The sequence below is a fragment of the Alexandromys fortis genome, unplaced genomic scaffold (assembly GCF_014885135.2).
Source record: "Alexandromys fortis isolate MF-2015 unplaced genomic scaffold, M_Fortis_MF-2015_v1.1 scaffold_77, whole genome shotgun sequence".
Lineage (NCBI taxonomy): Eukaryota > Metazoa > Chordata > Mammalia > Rodentia > Cricetidae > Alexandromys > Alexandromys fortis.
In genome coordinates this window covers 8577616-8598837 of record NW_026067967.1, presented here as the reverse complement: position 1 = coordinate 8598837, position 21222 = coordinate 8577616, and the positions used below count along the sequence as shown (strand labels likewise).

Genomic DNA, 21222 nt, shown 5'->3' with positions numbered 1-21222 from the left:
TTAATTTATTTATTTTGAGATAGAGTTTCCCTGTGTAGCCTTGGGTGTCCTAGAAATGGCTCTGTAAATCAGTCTGGCCTCACCTCAACCTTAGAGACCTGCCTGCCAAGTATCTTTTCTTCTTTAATTCCCCTAACCCAAAAGCAAGTCCATACAAGATAGTACTTATCTATTAGCAGTTACCTCTACACTAGCTTCACTTTATAGAACTATTAGTTATCTGTGCACTGGCTTCTCTTTATAGTACTATTAGTTATCTGTGCACTGACTTCTCTTTATAGTACTATTAGTTATCTCTGCACTAGCTTCACTTTATAGGATCAATTTTTTCTGTCCTTACCCTGTTCATCTCTTGTTCTCTGACTGAAAACTATTTTGTAAGGAGGTGCCACCTACACACTGGTGACTCTTCCAAGTTTAGGGACTAGATCAAGCTATACACTTTTAAATGGAAGCATCAGAAGCTCTTCATAATTATCTCAGACAATGGCATTAGCACTTTATTTATTGGTTGATGGTGAGTATTGAACTCATGCTGCATGCATTCCAATTAAGTTCCTTTCCTCTGAGCTACACGACCAGTCTACTGAAGTTGTTTGCACGTGCCAACTGCTAGCTTTATTTTGCTTGTGGTCTCTTTTCCTTCACTTTATGAAAGTCCTACTCTAGTGAAGCTCTTTGAGACTACTCCAGTGTTTTGTTTTTCTCTCCCTCCACTTGAGCATCTATAACATGGTTGTCATTTCCACTCACTTGCTAATTTTTGTGTGTTAGTAGTTGGTTTTGTTCTTTTTCATTGTTACTGTGTCAACCTTATGTGTGGTAAATTAATGCAAGTTTATTGTTAATGCTTATAAAATTCAAACTTCTGGAGTGCAAAGGGTTTTCTTTCCTTCCGTAGTAGCAAGTTAAATAAATACTTTTATAAATTTGGTGAATGCATAACATTCATTTCAAATGAATCCAAAGGTTTTGCTGATCAGTGCAGCTTTCTATTCTGTCCTGCTGCCTGCTGCCTTGTGGCATCTCATTTATACATGGGGTCAGCAATTTTTCCATGAAGGGCCTCAGAATGTCTGTCACAGACCTTGAGCTCTTCTGATGTAGGGTGAAAGAAACCATTCAGTGGATGGATTTGTGAGCCAATAATACTTTATTTGTAGACAATGTGGTTTGAGTATCAACTGCTGTTCTTTGCTCTTGTTACTTTTGAACAACTGAATTGGAATCCAAAGCAACTTCCAACCTTGACCATAGGCAGTGGTGGCTCCTGCCTTTAATCCCAGCACTAGGGAGGCAGAAACAGCCAGATCTCTCTGTTCAAGGCCAGCCTGGTCTACAAGAGCTAGTTCCAGGACAGTCAGGGCTGTTACACAGAGAAACCCTGTCTTGAAAAACAAAAAAGAAACTAGTGGAATCCTGACCTTGACCATAAAATTTTCATATGCCATTAAGCAGTATCTCTCTCTCTCTCTTCCTATCTTTCGGACATCACTCACAGCTCAACTTGCCCACAAATTTGGAAATGAAACTTGGTTCTCAACTCTATTTCAGTACCGTTAGTTCAGTACTACTATCTTGTAGAAGAAAGAAGATAGATTTCAAAAAGCAAAATAGGATTCCTCTCTTGGCTTCACTAATTAGCAATAATTAGAGCAATCTTCACTTGTTTTCTTAAATTGTATAAAACTAGTTTTACTTAGTTCTGAAGAGAAAGTCAGATTCTGTAAGTGCAGACTCACTATGTAAGGTGTAGCAGTTTCATAGAACTTTGTTGTTTACTATTGATCCTCCTGCCTCAGCCTCCCCGGTGCTGTAATCACAGGTGTGCGCCATAACATCTGGTTCAGTAATCACAGTTTTAAATCTCACTTCTGTTATGGCTGTTGCCCTTTCTCCCCATTTAAATTCAGAGTGACAGTACTAAACTGTTGGAGAAAATGCCATGTTTTCATTTTCTCTGTGTTGCTCGTTTCACCAGCAAATGTGAGTTCTAACTACATAACCATTTTGAAGCAAGTAAGTAAAATACAAAGGGAGTTTATACTTAAATAAGCAAATAAATCACAATTTTGTTGTTAGGAGAATAAAGAAAATATTGTTTATACAAAGCCCAATCAGTTATCAAATGAACCTTTAAGATAAAGGGCTACCAATGAAATAGTGTCATAATACTTTATCACTTAGAATTCATTTTCTATTTGGGAATAAAAATTTCATGCTTTATGTCAGCTCTGTTGGAGTGATCATATTTCACTTATGAGTGCGTGCAGAAAGGGAAAGGGGAGCAAAATAAAACACAGTGCTTCTGACACATTTTCATATTTAGCCTTCACTCTTGTGAATCACTCTGACCAATATAGTTCTCTGCGCCTCACAGGAACATTGGCCATGGAGCATCTCTTAAAACCAGACAGCAGCCCACACGCCAGCATCATGCTTATGTAAAATCATCTTACCTTTGACATCTATTGCTGACCTCATTTGACTGCACAGTTAGCCTTCAAAGCATTCAGTTCTCAGGGTTAGAAAATCATTTCACATTAGTCTCCAGGATTTTCTCCCAAGCTCTCAACACCTATCTTGAAATTTCTGGTTTTGCTGTTCACTCTCAATAGGCAGTCCCAATCCAGTTAGGACTGTTCCTTGGCTACCTTCATTATTAAAACATTGCTATCTTAAAAATGAAAAGGAATGTTCCAGAATTGTTGGTGTAAAGACATTTCTGTTAGATTGCATTACACTATTTATAGTGATTCTACATGTAAGCCACCTGTCTTAGGGTTTTTATTGATATGGTGAGGCCATGACCACAGCAACTTTTATAAAGAAAACATTTAATTGAGGTTAGCTTACTTACAGTTTCAGAGGTTTGGTCTATTATCATCATGGTGGGGAACATGGCTGCATGTAGGTGTACATGGTGCTGGAGCAGAGAGTCTTACATTTTACAGGCCAAAGAAAGTTGACTGAGACACTGGATGGTATCCTCAGCATCAGAAATCTCAAAGCCCACTCCCACAGTGGCACACTTCCTCAAACAAGTGTTTCACTTACTGTGACATACCTACTCCAACAAAGCCACGCTTCTTGATAGTGCCACCCCCTATAAGATTATGGGGCCAATTGCATTCAAACTACCACATTCCATTCCCTGACCCCATAAACTTATAACAATATCATAATGTAAAATGCATTTAGTCCAACATCAAAAGTCCCCATAGTCTATCACAGTCTCAACAGTGTTTAAAAGTTCAAAGTTTCTTCTGAGGTTCATGCAATCTCTTAACTGTAAGCCCCCGTAAAATAATTTTTTTTAAAAAGTTCACATATAATGGCACTGGATATTACAATTCCAAAACTAGGGAAGGGAGCAGAGTGATGAAATACTGGACCACAGCAAGACCAAAACCAACTAGGCAAACTCCATTCTGCATCATCATGTTTGATGTTGAAATGCTCTTAGGATCTCCAACTTTTTTCAGCTTTGTTAACTGCAACACACTTCTTTCTCTTTGGCTGGTTCCACTCCTTGTTATCAGCTTTCATCAGTACCCAAAGTCTCTGTCATCTCTAACATCTTGGGGTAATTACTCCAAGGTAATCCAGGCTTCTGCTTCATAACTTCATGCAATAGCCTCTCTAAGCCTCACACCCCTGACTTATGCCTGGCCTCAGCAGCTTTATTCCATCACTCCTTTCTTCTGTCCTTAACTCTAAATCCAGGACCATGTGACCAAAAGCTGCCAAATTTGGCTGCTGGCTGAGGCTGGAACGTGGTCCTTGCTTAATTACCTCGTCACCAGCTTTCTCTTTTCCTTCACTGCTTGAGCTTGGCTGTCCTTGAACTTGCTGTGTAGACCAGGCTGGCCTCAATTCAGAGATCCTCCAGCCTCTGCCTTCCCAGTGCTGGGATTAAAGGTTTGCCCCACCCACCCATCCAGCTCTAAGTTTTTCTTTAGTTCCTTTTCACAAGTTGGAAAGTCAGCTGGGTGGATCTTGCTCTGAGGTCACCACGCTCTTTATTCTATTTCTTAATCTGTTTATATCCTTGATCACAGGATTTAGCTCTATTCTACTTCCTGGTGCTCTATTTCTCATCAAAATTTACATTGTGTAGTTTACACTGCTCAGCCTGTGTTTTTTCATTATAAATCTATTAGAGTTACCACTAATATCCACATAACAGAGTCTATACTAGACTGTTTTAAGATTTCTTCTGCCACGGGGTAGTGGTGGTACAGTAGTGGTGCACGCCTTTAATCTCAGCATTAGGGGGGAGGCAGAGGCAGACAGATCTCTGTGAGTTCAAGGCCAGCTAGGTCTACAGAGGAGTTCCAGGACAGGGTCCAAGGCTACACACAGAAACCCTGTCTCAAAAAACTAAACAAACAGATGAATAAATAAATAAGATTTCTTCTGCCAGTGGAATTAATCCAAAACTCTTCACTTTGGCCTCAGCAGACTCTCTGGACAAGGACAAAAAGCAGCCACTTTCTTCACCAGAATATCCCAAGATCAGTCTCTAGGCCAACATACTAACATTCTTCTCCTAAGATCCCTTGTTCCCCACAGTTTATCAAATCACATTCCGCACAGCTGTCTTCCGGGCTCCTACTAGCATGGCCCATTAAGCAGCACTTAAAGCATTCTACTGCTTTCCTAACCCAAACTCCCAAAGTTCTTATTACCCCAAACAAAGCATAGTCAGGCCTATCACAGCAGTACTTCACTCCTGATACCAGCTTCTGTCTTAGGCTTTTTTATCCTACACCACCTCAATTCCTACTCAAAACAGTACGAGGCTGGCCTTCTACAGTGTAAGAAAACAGAGCCACAGTTATGCCAGTAATGTAGTGAGGCCACATAGGTCATTCTAGTTCATTGAAAATATATGTTCATCCTTTTAAATTTTTGGTAAAAGAAGATAGTGACTATGTTGTCCTCATGTTTGGTGACTAGTGAAACAAATATAAGTCTTTCCCCCTAAATTAAAGTGGAAGCCTTGATTATCAAACATATGAAGTCTGACTCATCAGGCTGGAATTTCTGTGTATTAAGTGTCTTATGTGAAAATGATTTTCAGTGAAGTACAGTTTCACTTACTTGCTTGAAGCCACAATGTTTAAGTACTCCTGCTGCACATACCCTGTGTCATTTCCACTTTTGAGCTCCACAATGCATGGAATCTATATAATTTAATATGCTCATCAACAACAACACTGAATTAAGAATAGGACTTAGGATTTTCACAGGTGCAGTATATCAGTATTTATGATGGAATTCTTTTAAAGTGCCTCCTACGTTCTCTTTCTGGGAGTAGCCCTCGGTAAGCCGGGGAGAGAGAGAGAGATCCTTGCTTCTTCCTTCTTGCTCCATTCTCCTGCTTTGTCTCTCCATTATCATTTCAGTCACAAACCTTTGCTCTCCATCTTGAGCCTTGCTGAAAGGTACTTTGCCTCCTGCTACCCTTCCTTCCCTACAGTAGGGACAGATTCTCTTTTACATCTTCCTGACGGGTTCTGGACTTTATTGCCAGCTTTGATGGTTTCAAGAACAGAGAGCCTAATATTATTTCGAGGACAGTGTGGAGAACTGATAAGACAGTGACCCGAGAGTCTAACTCGTCTGCTTTCTGTGGTTTTAGAGAAGGTGTTTAACTTCCCTTTGTCTTAGTTTTCTCAGTTTTAAAAGTAAGAAAGTTGTTGTAGAAATTGTGTGCTTATCTTTGTTGTCCCCCCTCCCCAAGCCTAACACTCACTCAATTGTAGTAAATTGTAGTAATTTGGAAAAAGGAATAAAATCAAGTTAAGGAAGATAGAATACCAACAAAATTTAGGAAGGTAGAAAACAAATGGAAGAATAGTAAGCCATTTAGAAGAGAAAAATGAAAGACAATTTGTAGGCAAATGAAAGCAACATGCTAATTTGTATCGCAGTCCCATAAAGGGGCATATGCCAAGGAATTGTGTAGCTGGACTATATGGTAGATTGATTTGTATCTTTTTGAGGGTTCTCCATACTGATTTCCAGAGTGACTATACCAGTTTGTAGTCCCACTAACAGTGAATGAAAATCCCCCCCTCACATCATCCCTCCATTGTTTATTGTCAGTTTTGTTGATTGCTGCCGCCCTGATTGGGACTAGATGAAATCGCCAAGTTGTTTTGATTTGCATTTCCCTAATTGCTAAGGTTACCAAACATTTTTGACTTATTTTGTAGCCACTGTAACATCTCATACGATGGGAATGCTGTAGACGTGGTCATGCTGCACTGTAAGACGACGACAAGGGCTTGTTTCCCTAAATATTAGAAGCACCTGTAACTGAAATCGGTAAAGAAAGAAGCTGCAGGCATGAACAACTGTCATTCTCTTGAATATACCTAAAAAACAGTGTAGAAACAAAGAACAGAAAAGGAGCAAAGAGCTACAAAAGCCTCATAGCAAATGCACGGTCCAAACATTTAGAGGAGGGACGGGATGGATACTCCACCGGTATTCTTCAGGCACAGATTCATGAAGCATGGCCAGGTCTGTAGTATTTCCACTAGCTCTGCTTAATCTGTTAAAAACAGACCATTTATTTTTAATTATTTCATTCTTGATGTCATATTTTTTTAATTTTCTACTATTTAAATATACAAAACAAGCCGGGTGGTGGTGGCACACGCCTTTAATCCCAGCACTTGGGAGGCAGAGGCAGGCGGATCTCTTTGAGTTCGAGACCAGCCTGGTCTACAGAGCTAGTTCCAGGACAGGCTCCAAAACCACAGAGAAACCCTGTCTAGGAAAAAATATATATACAAAACAGCCTGTATTTTGGTAATTTCAGCATGCAAAATCTTTATTGATTTGTTTCCTCATGTGTTTCATGCTTTTTTGTTGGGTGTAGCCTTTTGCTTTGGCAGTTTCCCTCTGTCTCTGGTTCTGGGTCCAGAATGAAGGTTACCTATAATCACTTCTCAGAGCTTGTACCTGAGGAAATTGTGACTAAAAATCTTTTAATTATTGGAAATGAAATGAAATGTAAACTAAGATAACCAGACTTCAGAGCCATATTTTCCACGAAATGTACTTAACTCTCCACTCTGAAGTAGCAGTTGTGTGGAAACTTCTTATAGGTGTTCAGTAATCACAGCGTCTATGGGAAAGACTATTCTGACCCCTGTTGTTTTGAGAGTCAGGTAATGTTTGTTTCTGTACTGAGTTGATTCTTTTCCTTACTCTTGTACTACAGGCTAGGTTAGGTTAGTTTAGTTTTGTAGTGTCTCATTTTCTTTACTGGAAACCTTACTAGGTTTAAGTAAAAGGGATTGTATTTATTAGCCTCCAAGCCACTTAATAGTAGTAATAATGGATATATACTTAGACACCAAGCTCAGTGTTATACTCACTTTGGCTCATTTCATTGTCAACAGATGGTAATTATTGATGTGTCAGGTTCTGTGAATGCATGGGGAATGTTCTTCCTCTCAGGGATCTCACATTGGAGCCAAGTTGGACTAACTGGAGAACTATGGCAAATATAGAACTAAAATATTTTTAGAAAAATGTATAAATAGAGCAAGCTAGTTTGAGAGTAATGAGTAGTAAGAAGACTATAATCCTCATACCAGCCTGTGTACAGCCCCATCAGACATGAAAAGGCTTGGCTTGTAGAAATTAAATGATACGTTTAATGTCACACAGGAAACACCGAATTGGATTATAAAAATAAATCTGTTAGGTAACAAATGAAAAATGATTACAGGTTTAACAAATTTTATATATATAATTTTTTGTTTTGTTTTTTTGAGATGGGGTTTCTCTGTAGCTTTTGAAGCCTGTCCTGGAACTAGCTCTTTTAGACCAGGCTGGCATTGAACTCACGAGATCCACCTGCCTCTGCCTCCCAGTGCTGGGATTAAAGGCGTGTGCCACCACCGCCCAGCTTTAACAAATAGTTTTAAAAAGTACATTATTTTGTCATTTTTTTTCTCTTTTCTCTAGGAACAGGTTGTTCGAGGTCTATGGCTCTCGATACAGTTGCAGATAGATTTCCTGGAGCAGTAGGATTGCACAGGCACTGGACCTGCATTGCGATTTTCATGGAGCGTCCCTAGCGCTTATCAGATCTGAATGTCCATGAATTAGGCAGAAGCCAGATTTGCTTTGTGTCCTAGACTGACATTTGTTTCTCTCTGCCAAGAGGATAGCAGGAAATAGAAATTGTTTATTCATTTTGTTAGGCTTAAAATACATTTTATTTTGATGTAAAATAATTTGTACACACTGACCTATCAAAGTTTTTATTGAATGAATACATTTTATTTTAAAGTATAATTTAACCCTTTTATGCTTTTGAAAACCATTGTTACTTCAGAATTCTCAATTGATTCATTGAAAAGCTCAGCAGTTCATTTTAAAAATTAGTACTAAAAAGGCTTGTATGGGTTGTAGTGGCATAATACATAAAATAAGAATAAAACTGTGTGTGCCTGCACATATGTGTGGAAGCCAGAGATCGGTGTCAAGTGTCTTCCTTAACTTCTCTCCACCTTATTCTTGGAGACAGTGTTTTTTACTAAACCTGGAGCTTACTGTTACAGTTTTTGGTTGGCTGGTGGGTCCTTATGATCCACCTATTACCACCCCACTGTTGCTGGGGTTACAGACATGTACCGCTGCTCCAGCCTTTACATGAAATCAGGTCAGCATGCTTGCCCAGCAAGCAGTTTACCCATTTAACCATGTCCCCAGACCTAAAACTTTTCTTAAAAAAAAACCAAAAAAACAAAAAACAAAACCCAAACTACACCTCAAATGGAAAGTGTTCTGGCCTAACTAGAAGAAAAAGATTAAAACAAGTTTCTTGTTACCTATTTCATGTCTAATATTGTTTACTAAACCAACTGAGGTCTGGAGCATATAAATAATCATGTGTTAGGAATCTCCATGGATAAGAGCAGCGTTTAGCAGTCTAAAACCACTGACTCCATAGCCAGGTAGACTCATGTATGTAGTTGATATAACATGGAACCTTGCTTTGTGTTTGACTTTTTTTAAATAGAGGAAATAAGAAGTGAAGAATCCTAGAATAACTTTTAATTTTACAAAGTAATTTCTCTTTAATTGATGCCTGGCATTGGCACAACTGGTCGTGTTTAGACTCTGAAAATGAAGCCTCTGATAATGTGTAATAAGACCGTATAGGTGTAAATGAGAATAGAGATAAGATAGCTGAGAGATAGCATGGGGTGACTTGAAGCGTTGGAGAATAAAGAAACTGGACTTCAGTCCTGTCACTGTTATTTTCTAGCCATGTGACCTTGGTCACTTTACATCTCTGAATATTTTTTGAGCCCTAAAATGGGGTAAGAACAACTACGTTTTATAAGGATTAAAAGGAATCATTCCAGTAAAGAACTTGGCTTGGTGACTCACCATTGTGCACAGTAAAAACATTGGGTGCTTTCACTACAATGGTAGTTCTTTTACTACTTTAGTACAGTTATCACAGCTTACACTTGGAACGGTAGACTCTGTAACTTGTGATATGTTTGGCAGGTCGTGTTGTGGTTGTGAAGTTAGCATAAACATCCTTGTGTTTGTGAGAGATTAAGGAGTTAGATATTCTGCCTCTAGGTTTCCCATGGGAATGCCTACATAACCCCAAATAAAACAAACTGGCCAGGACTGAAGTTAAAACTTCAACAAAGGCCCTCTTACAGTTAGAAGATAGACCTGTCCATTTGCTCAGCAACTGCCAGCTGCTGGGTATGTAAGGAGCTGTTGGCCTTTGTTGTCTGCTGAGAGAGGGAGAGCCAGTTTTCTTGAAGGATGAGACACCTATTGAGTTGACCCTACTCTGATGAAAGACCACACATTCAAGAGTATATGGGCAGCACCAATTGTACTCATGGGTTTAAGAAAAGGTGGTGGTGGGGGATAGATACAAGTTGGGTGAGTTAGGGAAGTGGGAGAGAATTAGGAGGAGTGGGGAGGAGAGTGATATTCAAAGATTTTATACAATGCCAGGTGTGGTGGTGTGATGTGGCATTGTATAAAATCTTAATGTTTCTTAATCTATTTGGACTTACTTAAATATTATATATGGTGCTTTCTGAATTCCGTGTGTCTTTATGAGAAAACACTATTTTTAATTTTGATTTATAGTTAACTATCTATTGACCAAGGTTTTGCCTTCTTATCCATAATAACTGTTATTTGAAACAGCTCTCTCTCTTTTCTTCCTCTCCTTAGCCCTGGACGGAAGCGGGACTTTTCCCCTGTCCCATGGAGTCAGTACTTTGAGTCAATGGAAGATGTGGAAGTGGAAAATGAAACTGGCAAGGATATATCCTCTCAAAGAGACTGCCTCAGTATAAGGGCAAGGTGCTAAGTCAGACGTGGGTAGCTCCTGTGTTCTTTGTTTTGCTGTTTCCATCTGTCTCCCCCCAGTCCTTTACGTAGCAGGAAATGTTACCTGTAAGCCTTTTGCAGAATCCTTTTTTAGTGCAGTTGTCTGACACATAGGAAGGGATTTAAGATTAAATTCCTGAACAGAATACTCTGAGTCTAGCAAACTGAAGTAACTGAGTTTTTAGAAACCAAGTACTGAGCCCTCTTGAAAAAAGAAGACATACTTACAGCATGCTTCAAAACAGCCTTGATCCCTCAGAAACATCCACTTAAGTTTCTTGAAGTCTGCAGTTTTCACTGTTCTCTTTAACTGTTCATACACTTTTCGAGTTTACAAGAGTGGTTCCGAGGGTCCAGTCCTGCTGCTTCTCCATGGAGGAGGCCATTCTGCCCTTTCCTGGGCAGTGTTCACGGTAAGTTTTTGGTATTAGAAGCTGGTGTGTTGTGTGATTGTTTTCTCTCAGGTGGACTTGACTAGTTCTTCCCATGCTCATTTATTGCTTCGGAAGAAGGTTAGGAGAGAATAATTTGCAGAGCTTTAGCATTGTGTGCTCAGGATCCCCTGTTCTTTAAGCCAGAGGTTCTTGTAATATTTTGTATATATATGCACTGGGGCCAGAGGTATGGAATTTGTACCCTGTCAACAGTGGGGAGTCTTGGGGCTGGAGAGATGGCTCAGTAGTTGAGAGCACTGACTGCTCTTCCAGAGGACCCAGGTTCAGTTCCCAGCACTCACATGGCAGCTCACAGGTGTCTGAAAATCCTGTTCCAGGGGATCTGACACCTTCACACCAGTCAATGCACATAAAATAAATAAACCATAAAAAAAAATTTTAAAAAAGTGGGGAGTCTTTATCTCAGTAATTTACATATTAGATGAGCAGACATTTTATTTCCCATGCCTTAGATTATGTCTTTCACTTTGTTTTCTTCAGTGCCCCCATGGTACCTTGCCCATGGAAATATTTTGATTGTTTGATAATTTCATACATGAAAGCAATGTCTCTTGGTTATATCCAACCTAAATCCCTCCTATTATTCTTTATACCCTTCCAGTACTTCCACCTTCATGTCTTCTTATTTAATTAATTAATTTATTTATTAAGTATACAGTATTCTGCCAGCATGTATGCCTGCAAGCCAGAAGTGGGCACCAGATCTCATTATAAATGGTTGTGAGCTACCCATGTGGTTGCTGGGAATTGAACTCAGGACCTCTGTAAGAGCAACCATTGCTCTTAACCTCTGAGCCTCCATCTTCTTACTTTAACCCATTGAGCCTAGTTAGTGTAGTTTGTGTGTGCATGGAAGTGGGACCTTCTACAGGAACATACATAACCTAGTAATGGCCACATCCCGGATGAAAAATGACTCCCATCTCCTAACAGCCATCAGTCTCCAGTAGCTCCTTAGCTAGGGGTGAATCCTCTTTCATCCATGTTGGAATATTAACTGTCTTTTTAAAGTATGCTTTATTTTATTTTACTTTAAAAAAAAATTGTGTGAATGCACAGTTGCATGCACGTTAAAATTTAGGAAATAGCACTTGGCTTGTAGTACTTGGGTCTATAGTACACAATACGGGCTAATATGAATACTGCCCTTTGTAAATCTTGCACACACCTTTGACTGGAGAATAAGGCATCCAACATGCAAGGACTTCTAAGAAAGATACTAGCAACACCATTGTATAAAATGAAGTGATCTCCTTGTGTGTTGAGCAAATATACACACTTCTTTGTTTGCCACTGAAAGAAACCAGGTACCTAGAGCCAAAGGGTCATTAATTACAACCCTAAGTGTTTAACTTTGTTCCCAAAGGCAGGAATAATTGGGATTCAGTATTAAATCCTTGGCACTAAAGGATTTGACTTTTGTTTGGTGTTTCCTTCTCTTACTGTAAGCTATACTTGTGATTGCCTGATGGAACCAAGTTTTCTCATGTCTCTAGACCAGTGCTGCCACGTAGATCTAATGTAAATAATTTTTCCTAGTAGATATATTGCATAGGTTTAAAAAGCATAGGTGAAATCATTTTAAAGAATATTTTGTTTGAATCATTGTATTCAAAATGATATATCTTGATCATCTTAACAGGTAATCAATATAAAAATTATTGACATGGATTAGTTCTTTTTTCTTATCACCATAACAAAGTACCACATATGAGGTGATTTATAAAAGTTTGGTTCATAATTATTTTATCAGGGGGGTTCTTTTTTAATTGAAATTTTTTTCTTGTTTAATATACTTTGATCATGTTTTTTACTTCTCCCAATTCTTCTCAGATCCTCCCTATTTCCCTATCAATCCAGTTTTATGTTCTTTTTCTTTCTCTTTCAAAAGCAAAAATATGGAATAAAAACAAAACAAGAACTCACAAAAATGAAAAAAATCAAAACAAACAAAATATCAATAAGTCAAAAAAATGTCCTGCCCCGAAGTATGGTTGATATACCCCGTGAGATTCAATTGGAGAAAAGTGATTTTTCCCTTTGCCAGAGGGTATCAATTATAGATAGCTTCTTGGATAGATGTGGGATCCCATGTTCACCTCCCCTCTCAGTGCTGGAACCCCATCTGTGCAGTCCTGTGTGTGCTTCCATGGTCTCTGTGCGTTCATATGTGCATCACGTACTTGTTTACCTCCTCGCTAGGAGGGCTTTGATGAAGATATCCCATTTAGGACTGAGTGTTCTCATCTACTGCAAAAGCAGCTCTATGGGTATGGCAGTACGCCATTGGGAGTCATTTTATTGCTGTGTTCCTTTAGCAGAATAGTAGTAATAGGGGGCTGGAGAGATGGCTCAGAGGTTAAGAGCATTGCCTGCTCTACCAAAGGTCCTGAGTTCAATTCCCAGCAACCACATGGTGGCTCACAACCATCTGTAATGGGGTCTGGTGCCCTCTTCTGGCCAGCAGGCATACACNAACCATCTGTAATGGGGTCTGGTGCCCTCTTCTGGCCAGCAGGCATACACACAGACAGAATATTGTATACATAATAAATAAATAAATAAATAAATAAATAAATAAATATTTTTTTAAGAAATAGTAGTAATAGGTTTTTCACTAGGCCCCAGGGTCTATCTAGCTCCTGGACACTTTGCCAGTTTCAGATATGGGTTCCATTTCATGGGGTGGACCTTAGATCCAATCAGAAAGTGGTTGGTTACTCCTGTAACATTTGTGCTACTATTGTACCAGTATGTCTTGTAGGCGACTCACTGTTGTAGGTAAAGGGGTTTTTAACTGCGAGATACCGATGATTATCTGTTTCCTCTGGTACTGTGCAGAGAGCACCTTCCAGTACCATGAATGCTAGTCAGTAGGAATGAAGCTTCTCTTGTCAACGATAGGGCCTTATTATCATCAGATTGTGAAGAACAATCAGTAGCCTTTGGGAGTTTCCATGGGGCAACTTTGGCCAACAACTTAACAAAATGTAACCCATTCCTGGCACTGTAGGATTTACTGGCTGGCATAAGATGTCTAGTCGGGATATTTCTCCTATTATTTGGTGACTCCATTTAGATTTTTTTCACATATGTATATATTTTAGGAAACTTCTACAGTGGTAGGTTCCCGTGTGACTTTTCAAATGGCCTTGAGTGTTAGTTGTCCCTCTTCATATTCTCTCCTTTACCCTTCTCTCCCATTCCCTCCATATCTTATCCTCCCATTTCCCCCTTTGTCTCTCTGTAACATTATTGTCTATTTCCTCTTCCTTGGAGATCCTCTCCTCCCACCTAGTCCTTTACTAGTACTAGTAAAGTACTTAACCTCTGTGGTTATTTGGATTGTAGCATGCATATCAAAAGCTTAAAATTTAACATTCACACATAAAAAAACATACAATTTGTTTTTTTGGATCTGATTATTTCACTCATGGTGACCCCTCCCCCAAAGATCTATCCATTTACCTGTGATTTTTTTTTTTCTTTTGAGACAGGGTTTCTCTGTGTAGCCCTGGCTGTCCTGGAACTAGCTTTGTAGACCAGTCTGGCCTCAAACTCAGAGATCTGCTTGCTTCTGCCTCCTGAGTGCTGGGATTAAAAGTGTATGCCATCACCGCCCAGCTACCTGTGAATTTCATAATTTCATTTTTCTTAGCAGTTGACTAATATTCCATTATGCAAATGTGCCACATTGTCATTATCCGTCCATCTGTTGACGAACATCTAGGCTGTTTCCAGTTTCTGGCAATTATGAATAGAGCAGGAGTGAACATGGTTGAGAAGTATCTGTAATAAAATGTAGAGTGCTTTGGATATATGCCAAGAGTAATATAGCTGAATCTTGAGGTAGATCGATTCCCAGCTTCCTGTAAAACTGCCGCACTGACTTCCATAGAGCTTATGTTTTCAATAGCAATTAAGTATTCCCTGTCCCTCATCCTCATCAGCATGTGCTGATCTTGGCCAGTCTGACTGATGGAAGATGAAGTCTCAAAGTAGCTGTAATTTACACTTCTGATGGCTGAGGATGTTGTGTTCCATCTTTTGAGAACTGTCTGCTGCTTAGTCTCTACCCTGTTTTAAAATGTGTTGTTTGTTTTCTTGAAGTTCAGGTTTTTTAGTTGTAGGTGCTAATCCTATCAGATGTATAATTGGTAAAGACCTTTACCCATCCTGTGGCTGCCACCTTTGTCTGAATGATGGTGTTCTCAGCTTCGTGAGGTCCCATTCATTAATTGTCTTAGCGTGAGAACACTGTTGGTGTTATGTTCAAAAAGTCCTTTTCTGTGCCAGTGAGTTCAAGCCTATTTCCCACTTCCTCTTCTATCAGATCCAGGGCATCTGGCTTTATGTTGATGGCCTTGATCCATCTGGACTTGAGTTTTGTTCAGGGTGAAAAATATGGATCTATTTGCTTTCTTCTACATGCAGAAATCCAGTTTGACCTGTACCGTTTGTTGAAGATACTGTCTTTTCTCCAGTGTGTATTTTTGGCTTCAAAAAATTAAGTTTTCACAGGAACTTTGGTCTGGGACTTCAGTTTGATTCCATTGATCAGTGTGTCTGCTTTTATGCCAGTGCCATACTATTTTTATTACTGTAGGTTTATAATACAACCGGAGGATCATGAGTTTGAGAGCCTTGTTTACTTAGCAAGACCCTATCTCTTCTAAATAGATAAAGCTATCATATAATTCAAGCATCAGCCTCCTCGCTCAAGATCCCTTTCTTACCATTTTCTAAGGGATGTGTCCCTAAACACTATCAATAGATTAAGTTTTAGCCTAATTCTTCATTATAGAGATTAAAGTTTGACTTGTGAAGCTTTGTGGGGAAGGGAACCCTCAAACCACATCTAAGCCATAGCAATATACGTTATGTTCCTTGTTATACCATCTTATAAATCCGGTATGTAGTATACAGAGCATACCTCACTAGAGGCAAAGATCATAGCTTGTTTATGTCTGGTATATCATGCATACTTAAGGAATGTTTTGTTCTTGAGTTTGTAAGAGCACTGGTGTGTGTTGTGATGCAGCTGCACAGGTATAATCAGTATGTGTCATCAATAAGTTTGGTGATAGGATTCTGGAGAACAGACATCCCTTTGTTATTCTGGATGTCTTCATATAATGTCTGTCATAGAGTTGATGTTTAGTACTCCTTTGAATATGTTGGTATCGTTCTCAAACAGTTGAGAAGAGGTTAATGTTGGTTGCTAAATTCTATTTAAGAAAGCAGGAAGCTATATCTTTTTGTTCATTTAATTTTAATATTTTTTTTTTGTTTTTGTTTTTTCGAGACAGGGTTTCTCTGTGGCTTTTGGAGCCTGTCCTGGAACTACCTCTGTAGACCAGGCTGATCTCGAACTCACAGAGATCCGCCTGCCTCTGCCTCCCGAGTGCTAATATTTTTTTTCAAGACAAGGTCTTACTATATAGCTTTCAGTGGCCTAAAACTCACTATTTAGATCAGGCTGATCTCATATTCATAGAAATCTGCCTGCCTCTGCCTCCAATGTGCTGGGGTTAAAGGCCTGCATCACCATGTCTAGCCCCCATGTCTTTATTAAATAAGTCATTTATATATAGCTGGTAAAGAAGTTGCATAATGTGGTTAGAAAAATCCCACGCTCTAGGACACATGGCAGTGGACTCGGGAGCAGAGGAGGGGGTGAATGCTGTGATGGGGTGTGCTGCTAGACTCTTAGGTCCTGGAACACAGACAGCCTTCTTCATTCTTGCCTACCTTCCACTGTCTAGGAAAATTACTTCACAGAGTTGTATCATATTCTGCCTCATGGATATATCCTGTTTGATTACTTACCATCAACCATCAGTCATGTCTCTCGTGAAGTGCTTGTGTCTATTTCTGCTATTTACTGTAGTTCCTGTTCATTTTTAACTATGTTTATATTCACAGTATGCTCTAAAGCTTGAGGAATTTGACCTTTGGGGTCAAGTCAATTGCTAGAGTACTGGCTTTCATGTGGCCATTTTCATTTAGATGCTAAGATTGTTTGTTTTAGACAATGGCTTTTCCTCAGCTTAGGATCTCTAAATGTGCAACTTCTTTGTTAAATGGTAGAAATATTTTGATAATTCAGTTAGTGCAAAAGTGTTCTATTGATTTATAACACCAACGGTGTTTTAAAATGTCTAGTATTTTTGCTAAATATAAGGAATTTTGGGGAAGACAGTACTAATCTGACAGGCAAGAATGATACCTTTAATGAATCACACTGACTCCTAATGAAGATATTTCCCCATTGTAGTAAGGAGGTTGCTTGTAGTAAGTAGCCAGCTTAGAGTATTAATTAAATCACCGATTGGCTAGTTAGCTCTAGCTTCTTATTGGCTAACTCTTACATATTAATTTAACCCATCTCCATTAATCTGTGTATCACCACTAGGTCTTGGCCTGCCAGCAAAGTTTCAGTGCGTCTATCTCTGGCATGGCGTATCTCCCAGCCTTCCCTGCCTACCTAAGTTCTGCCTTGCTATATCAAAGCAGTTACTTTATTCACTAATGGTAATCACAGCACACAGGGGACTCCCACATCACCCCATGGGTTTGTTCTCTGTCATGTTGTGTTATGTCACTTTCACAAGCCTCCTAGAATGGGGGACCAGTGCACTACAGGGACCAACCACATAAGGAAAACAAGCAGCCACCTCTCCCTAGATATTTGCCTTGTGCTGGATACCTGCTCAGTGCCTAGGTGACTACATGGTCTTGTTTCATTTTTCTGTGATCCTTTCAGTATAGGCAGGTGAAGATACTGAAATTTAGAGAAATCCAAAAGCTGTGACAGCAACAAAGTACAAGTGTACCTCTCTCTGAATCTAGACAAAAAAAATTACTGTTAGGGAGATTGTACATTTGTGAGAATAGTTATTTCTCCGCGACTTCAATATTTGTCAGTTACAAATACTGTACCATATTTTTTCAGCCTGCTTCTCAAGGCTGAAATTATCTGAGGTAATTTATAGGATACCAAAGTGATCTGATTCTCCCCCCCCCAACACACACACACACACACACACACACACACACACATACACACACCTTAGAGACTAGGTCTTGCTGTTTACTCAGGTTGGCCTTGAACTCTAGATCCTCCTGCGTCAGCCTCCCCAGGGCTGGAATTCCCATAACTGCTGCCACCCCTGCTCTGCCCAGATCTTTCTTCCTATCTTGTCTCTAATTCTCTATACCTCAGACTACCACAGAGTTCCAAAACTTAATAATTGAGACAAGCTTGTCCCTCTGGTTCACTTAAATCAGAATTGCTAGTGGGTTTATACTGTACTTTTAGTATCCCTCAGAACTCCTTAGGTACTTTATTAGATGGGCAAGCTTGAGGACAGCTGTGGGTCTGTCCTTTACTGGATCTTTGGTCCTGGTGAGATACTTAACTCCCTGTAAAATCTTGTCACCTATAAAATGATAAGAATTGTGTCTCAAGAGTTCTGAGGAAGCTGGGCGGTGGTGGCACACGCCTTTAATCCCAGCACTTGGGAGGCAGAGGCAGGCGGATCTCTGTGAGTTCGAGACCAGCCTGGTCTACAGAGCTAGTTCCAGGACAGGCTCCAAAACCACAGAGAAACCCTGTTTCGAAAAACCAAAAAAAAAAAAAAAAAAAAAAACCAAAAAAAAAAAAAAAGATTTATTTAAATAAACAAGACACTGCTTTTAATATTTTTGTCATAGTTTCCTGATGGGCACCTAATGATTATAAATCATTGACTTCAGCCCAAAGACTAAATTTGACAGCTACTGACCTTAGGTCTATCTTTTACTTGTTTGTAATAACTTTAAAATGTGGAAGAATTAAGCGGATTTGACAGAATTTTGTTTCATAATTTTATAGTCAAACTATGGATTAGTTTTTGGCCTGGAAGGTTTTACTACCACCACAGAGCAATCAGTAATTCCCATAACTAGCAAACACCTCCCAGGGATAAACAGCAGGGGATTCAGCCTCTGTAAAATAAAAGCTGTCCAGGGTGTGGATGAACGAGTAGGCTAGGAATAATGACAATTTAAGGAGGGCTTAGGGTAAAGTTTATTCTTAAGTTGGAGACAGACTACAATGTATATAGAAAAACAGGGAAGCATTGTTGTTTTATTGTACTTAAAAGGAAACCTGTGGGATAAGACAAGTTTTCTTTTAGTTTTCTTGGTACCTTGAATTATGATGGTGGTTCATTTAACAAAAATGTTTGTAACTGAGCAAAACCTATACCTTCTCTCTCTGTTCTTTTCCTTCCAGGCAGCAATCATCAGTAGAGTACAGTGTAGGATTGTAGCTCTAGATCTCCGAAGTCATGGTGAGTACAGCTTCTCATGGCCACCGACCCAATGCAGTTACCCAGCCCCTTAATAAGCCCAAACGGTCGGTCGCAATGTTAGCTGACACAAATGAACCTGCTATACCCATTTGGGTCTTTGGGGAGGAACCCTAGCATGTAGGTAGACTACCATAATTATCCTCTTAAGAATAGCTAACCATAAAGATTTGTCTGGAATTTAGAACATCCTTGCTAAATCTATCCTTACAATATATAAAGTCCCCATTCCATTACGCCTGGTTTTGTGATTCCTATCACCAAAAATTTTATCTTAAAATTATTTTATTTTTAGGAGAAACTAAAGTCAAGAATTCTGAAGACCTGTCAGCAGAAACAATGGCAAAGTAAGGAAGCAAACACTGATTGGTTACCATCTATCCAGCCCCAGTTGTTATGTATTTTAGACCCTGTCTTCCTTCATACACTAACAACTTTCATAGAGAGTATCTAACTCAGTTAATGTGTGTGTGTGTGTGTGTGTGTGTTTAAAAAGTGTAAGTCCAAGATGTTTTCTTCTGTCTTTATGAAGCCACCTCTTTACATTGGCTTTGGTGGCAGTCATGTGGTGCAGCACCAGCAGGTCTAAATTTGGTCCTTCCAAGCTTCACAAGATCGATTACTGACAGCTCACATAGTAATGCAGCTTGACAGAGTTTGGGGAGCACACAAGCATCGAAGACACGTGCTTCAGATATGTCCCTGGTGGCAGTGGCCTCTACAATGTTCCAAATGATGAACTTCTTAATGGCCCGGTCATTGGGCATGCAGCTCATGCAGCAAATTGCGTATGCCACGGCCCTTTTTGACACAACCATTGTTTCTCCTTCTTTTGGTCATCTTGGAGCCAAGTCCCAAAAGAGCAATGTATATTTTAAGGTGTGGAATTTGATGTCTTCCAGAATATTTATTTTATTTTATTTTATTCATTTTATCCTTATCTACTAAAGTTTTGTAAGAATTGTGAATTATTCTGGAATTTATATATTGATACTGGTTTTAAATTTTAACCTTTTTTTAAAAAATATTTACCCCCAAATAAAAGAGTCATAACCACATGGCTTGAGATTAATTAATTGAACCTCTAGTCCATGTCTATCTGTGTGTAAGTATACACACACACATCTTTACATAGGAATGAGCCTGCAATATTTCTTCCTGTTTGTCATATTGATAGAGAAATACTACTTGATTTTACTTTTCTGAAACTCAATAAATCTCCTACATTACTTTTAAAATTATTTTTACTTTGGTGGAAGCACAGTGACATTTGGTAGACCCAATGAGTTTAACTGACTTGGCTGTATTTACAGTTGGTAAATTTGTCTGAGTTTCTTACATGTAGAGTTGTAGTCAGGCCCTTTCAGACAAAGTGGTTGAAGAATCACATTAGATGACACAGAAAGCTCATAGGGCATGATGGGTACTTACCTCCATTCCTGCATCACTGGGACCACAAATTTGGTGGATTCATAAAGAATAGTGGTTTATTTAGGCTCAGAGTTCTAGAGACTAGAAAGTTAAGAGCCTAATACTAGTCCTGGATGATAGTATGGTGGAGTATTCCACATGGAAGACAGCTGTGCGCCAGAGAGAGCACTCTTTATACCAGGTGCTTCACTCATTGATCTGTGCAGGGTTAATCCACTCTTGAGGAAAGCCCCTTATGACCCAGTCACTTTTGCAAGTCCTAGAACAAAAGCCGGTAAGAATGAACACTTGATATCCTTTTAGTTGTGAGCGCAATACTTAACTCTTATCAATGCTTGTTCTTCTAACAGATACACTACAAACTTGCAAATAATAATACTCCATAATTAATATATGAATTTGAGAGAGAGATTCAGTGATCCTAGCAACACTATTCAGATTGTAGTTTTTGCTCCCACTACTATCACTTTGTCTTTCCAGGGTGTCTTGTCTTTAGAAGCAATGCTGCTGTGAAGGAAGCTTTGATTTTTTTTTTCTGAGTCTTTTCTTTTGAACAGTCCTTTAACTTTTGGATAACT

General features: G+C 39.2%; 1 protein-coding gene across 1 annotated transcript in view; it reads left to right on the top strand.

Moving 5' to 3' along the window:
* Positions 1–21222, top strand: part of Ppme1 (protein phosphatase methylesterase 1) — a 40603-nt gene that overhangs the window by 5280 nt on the left and 14101 nt on the right. The window contains exons 2-5 of the mRNA XM_050154423.1: positions 10246–10340; positions 10726–10817; positions 19138–19195; positions 19509–19560. Coding sequence (XP_050010380.1) covers positions 10246–10340; positions 10726–10817; positions 19138–19195; positions 19509–19560 — 297 coding nt within the window. The remainder of the gene's footprint in view (positions 1–10245; positions 10341–10725; positions 10818–19137; positions 19196–19508; positions 19561–21222) is intronic.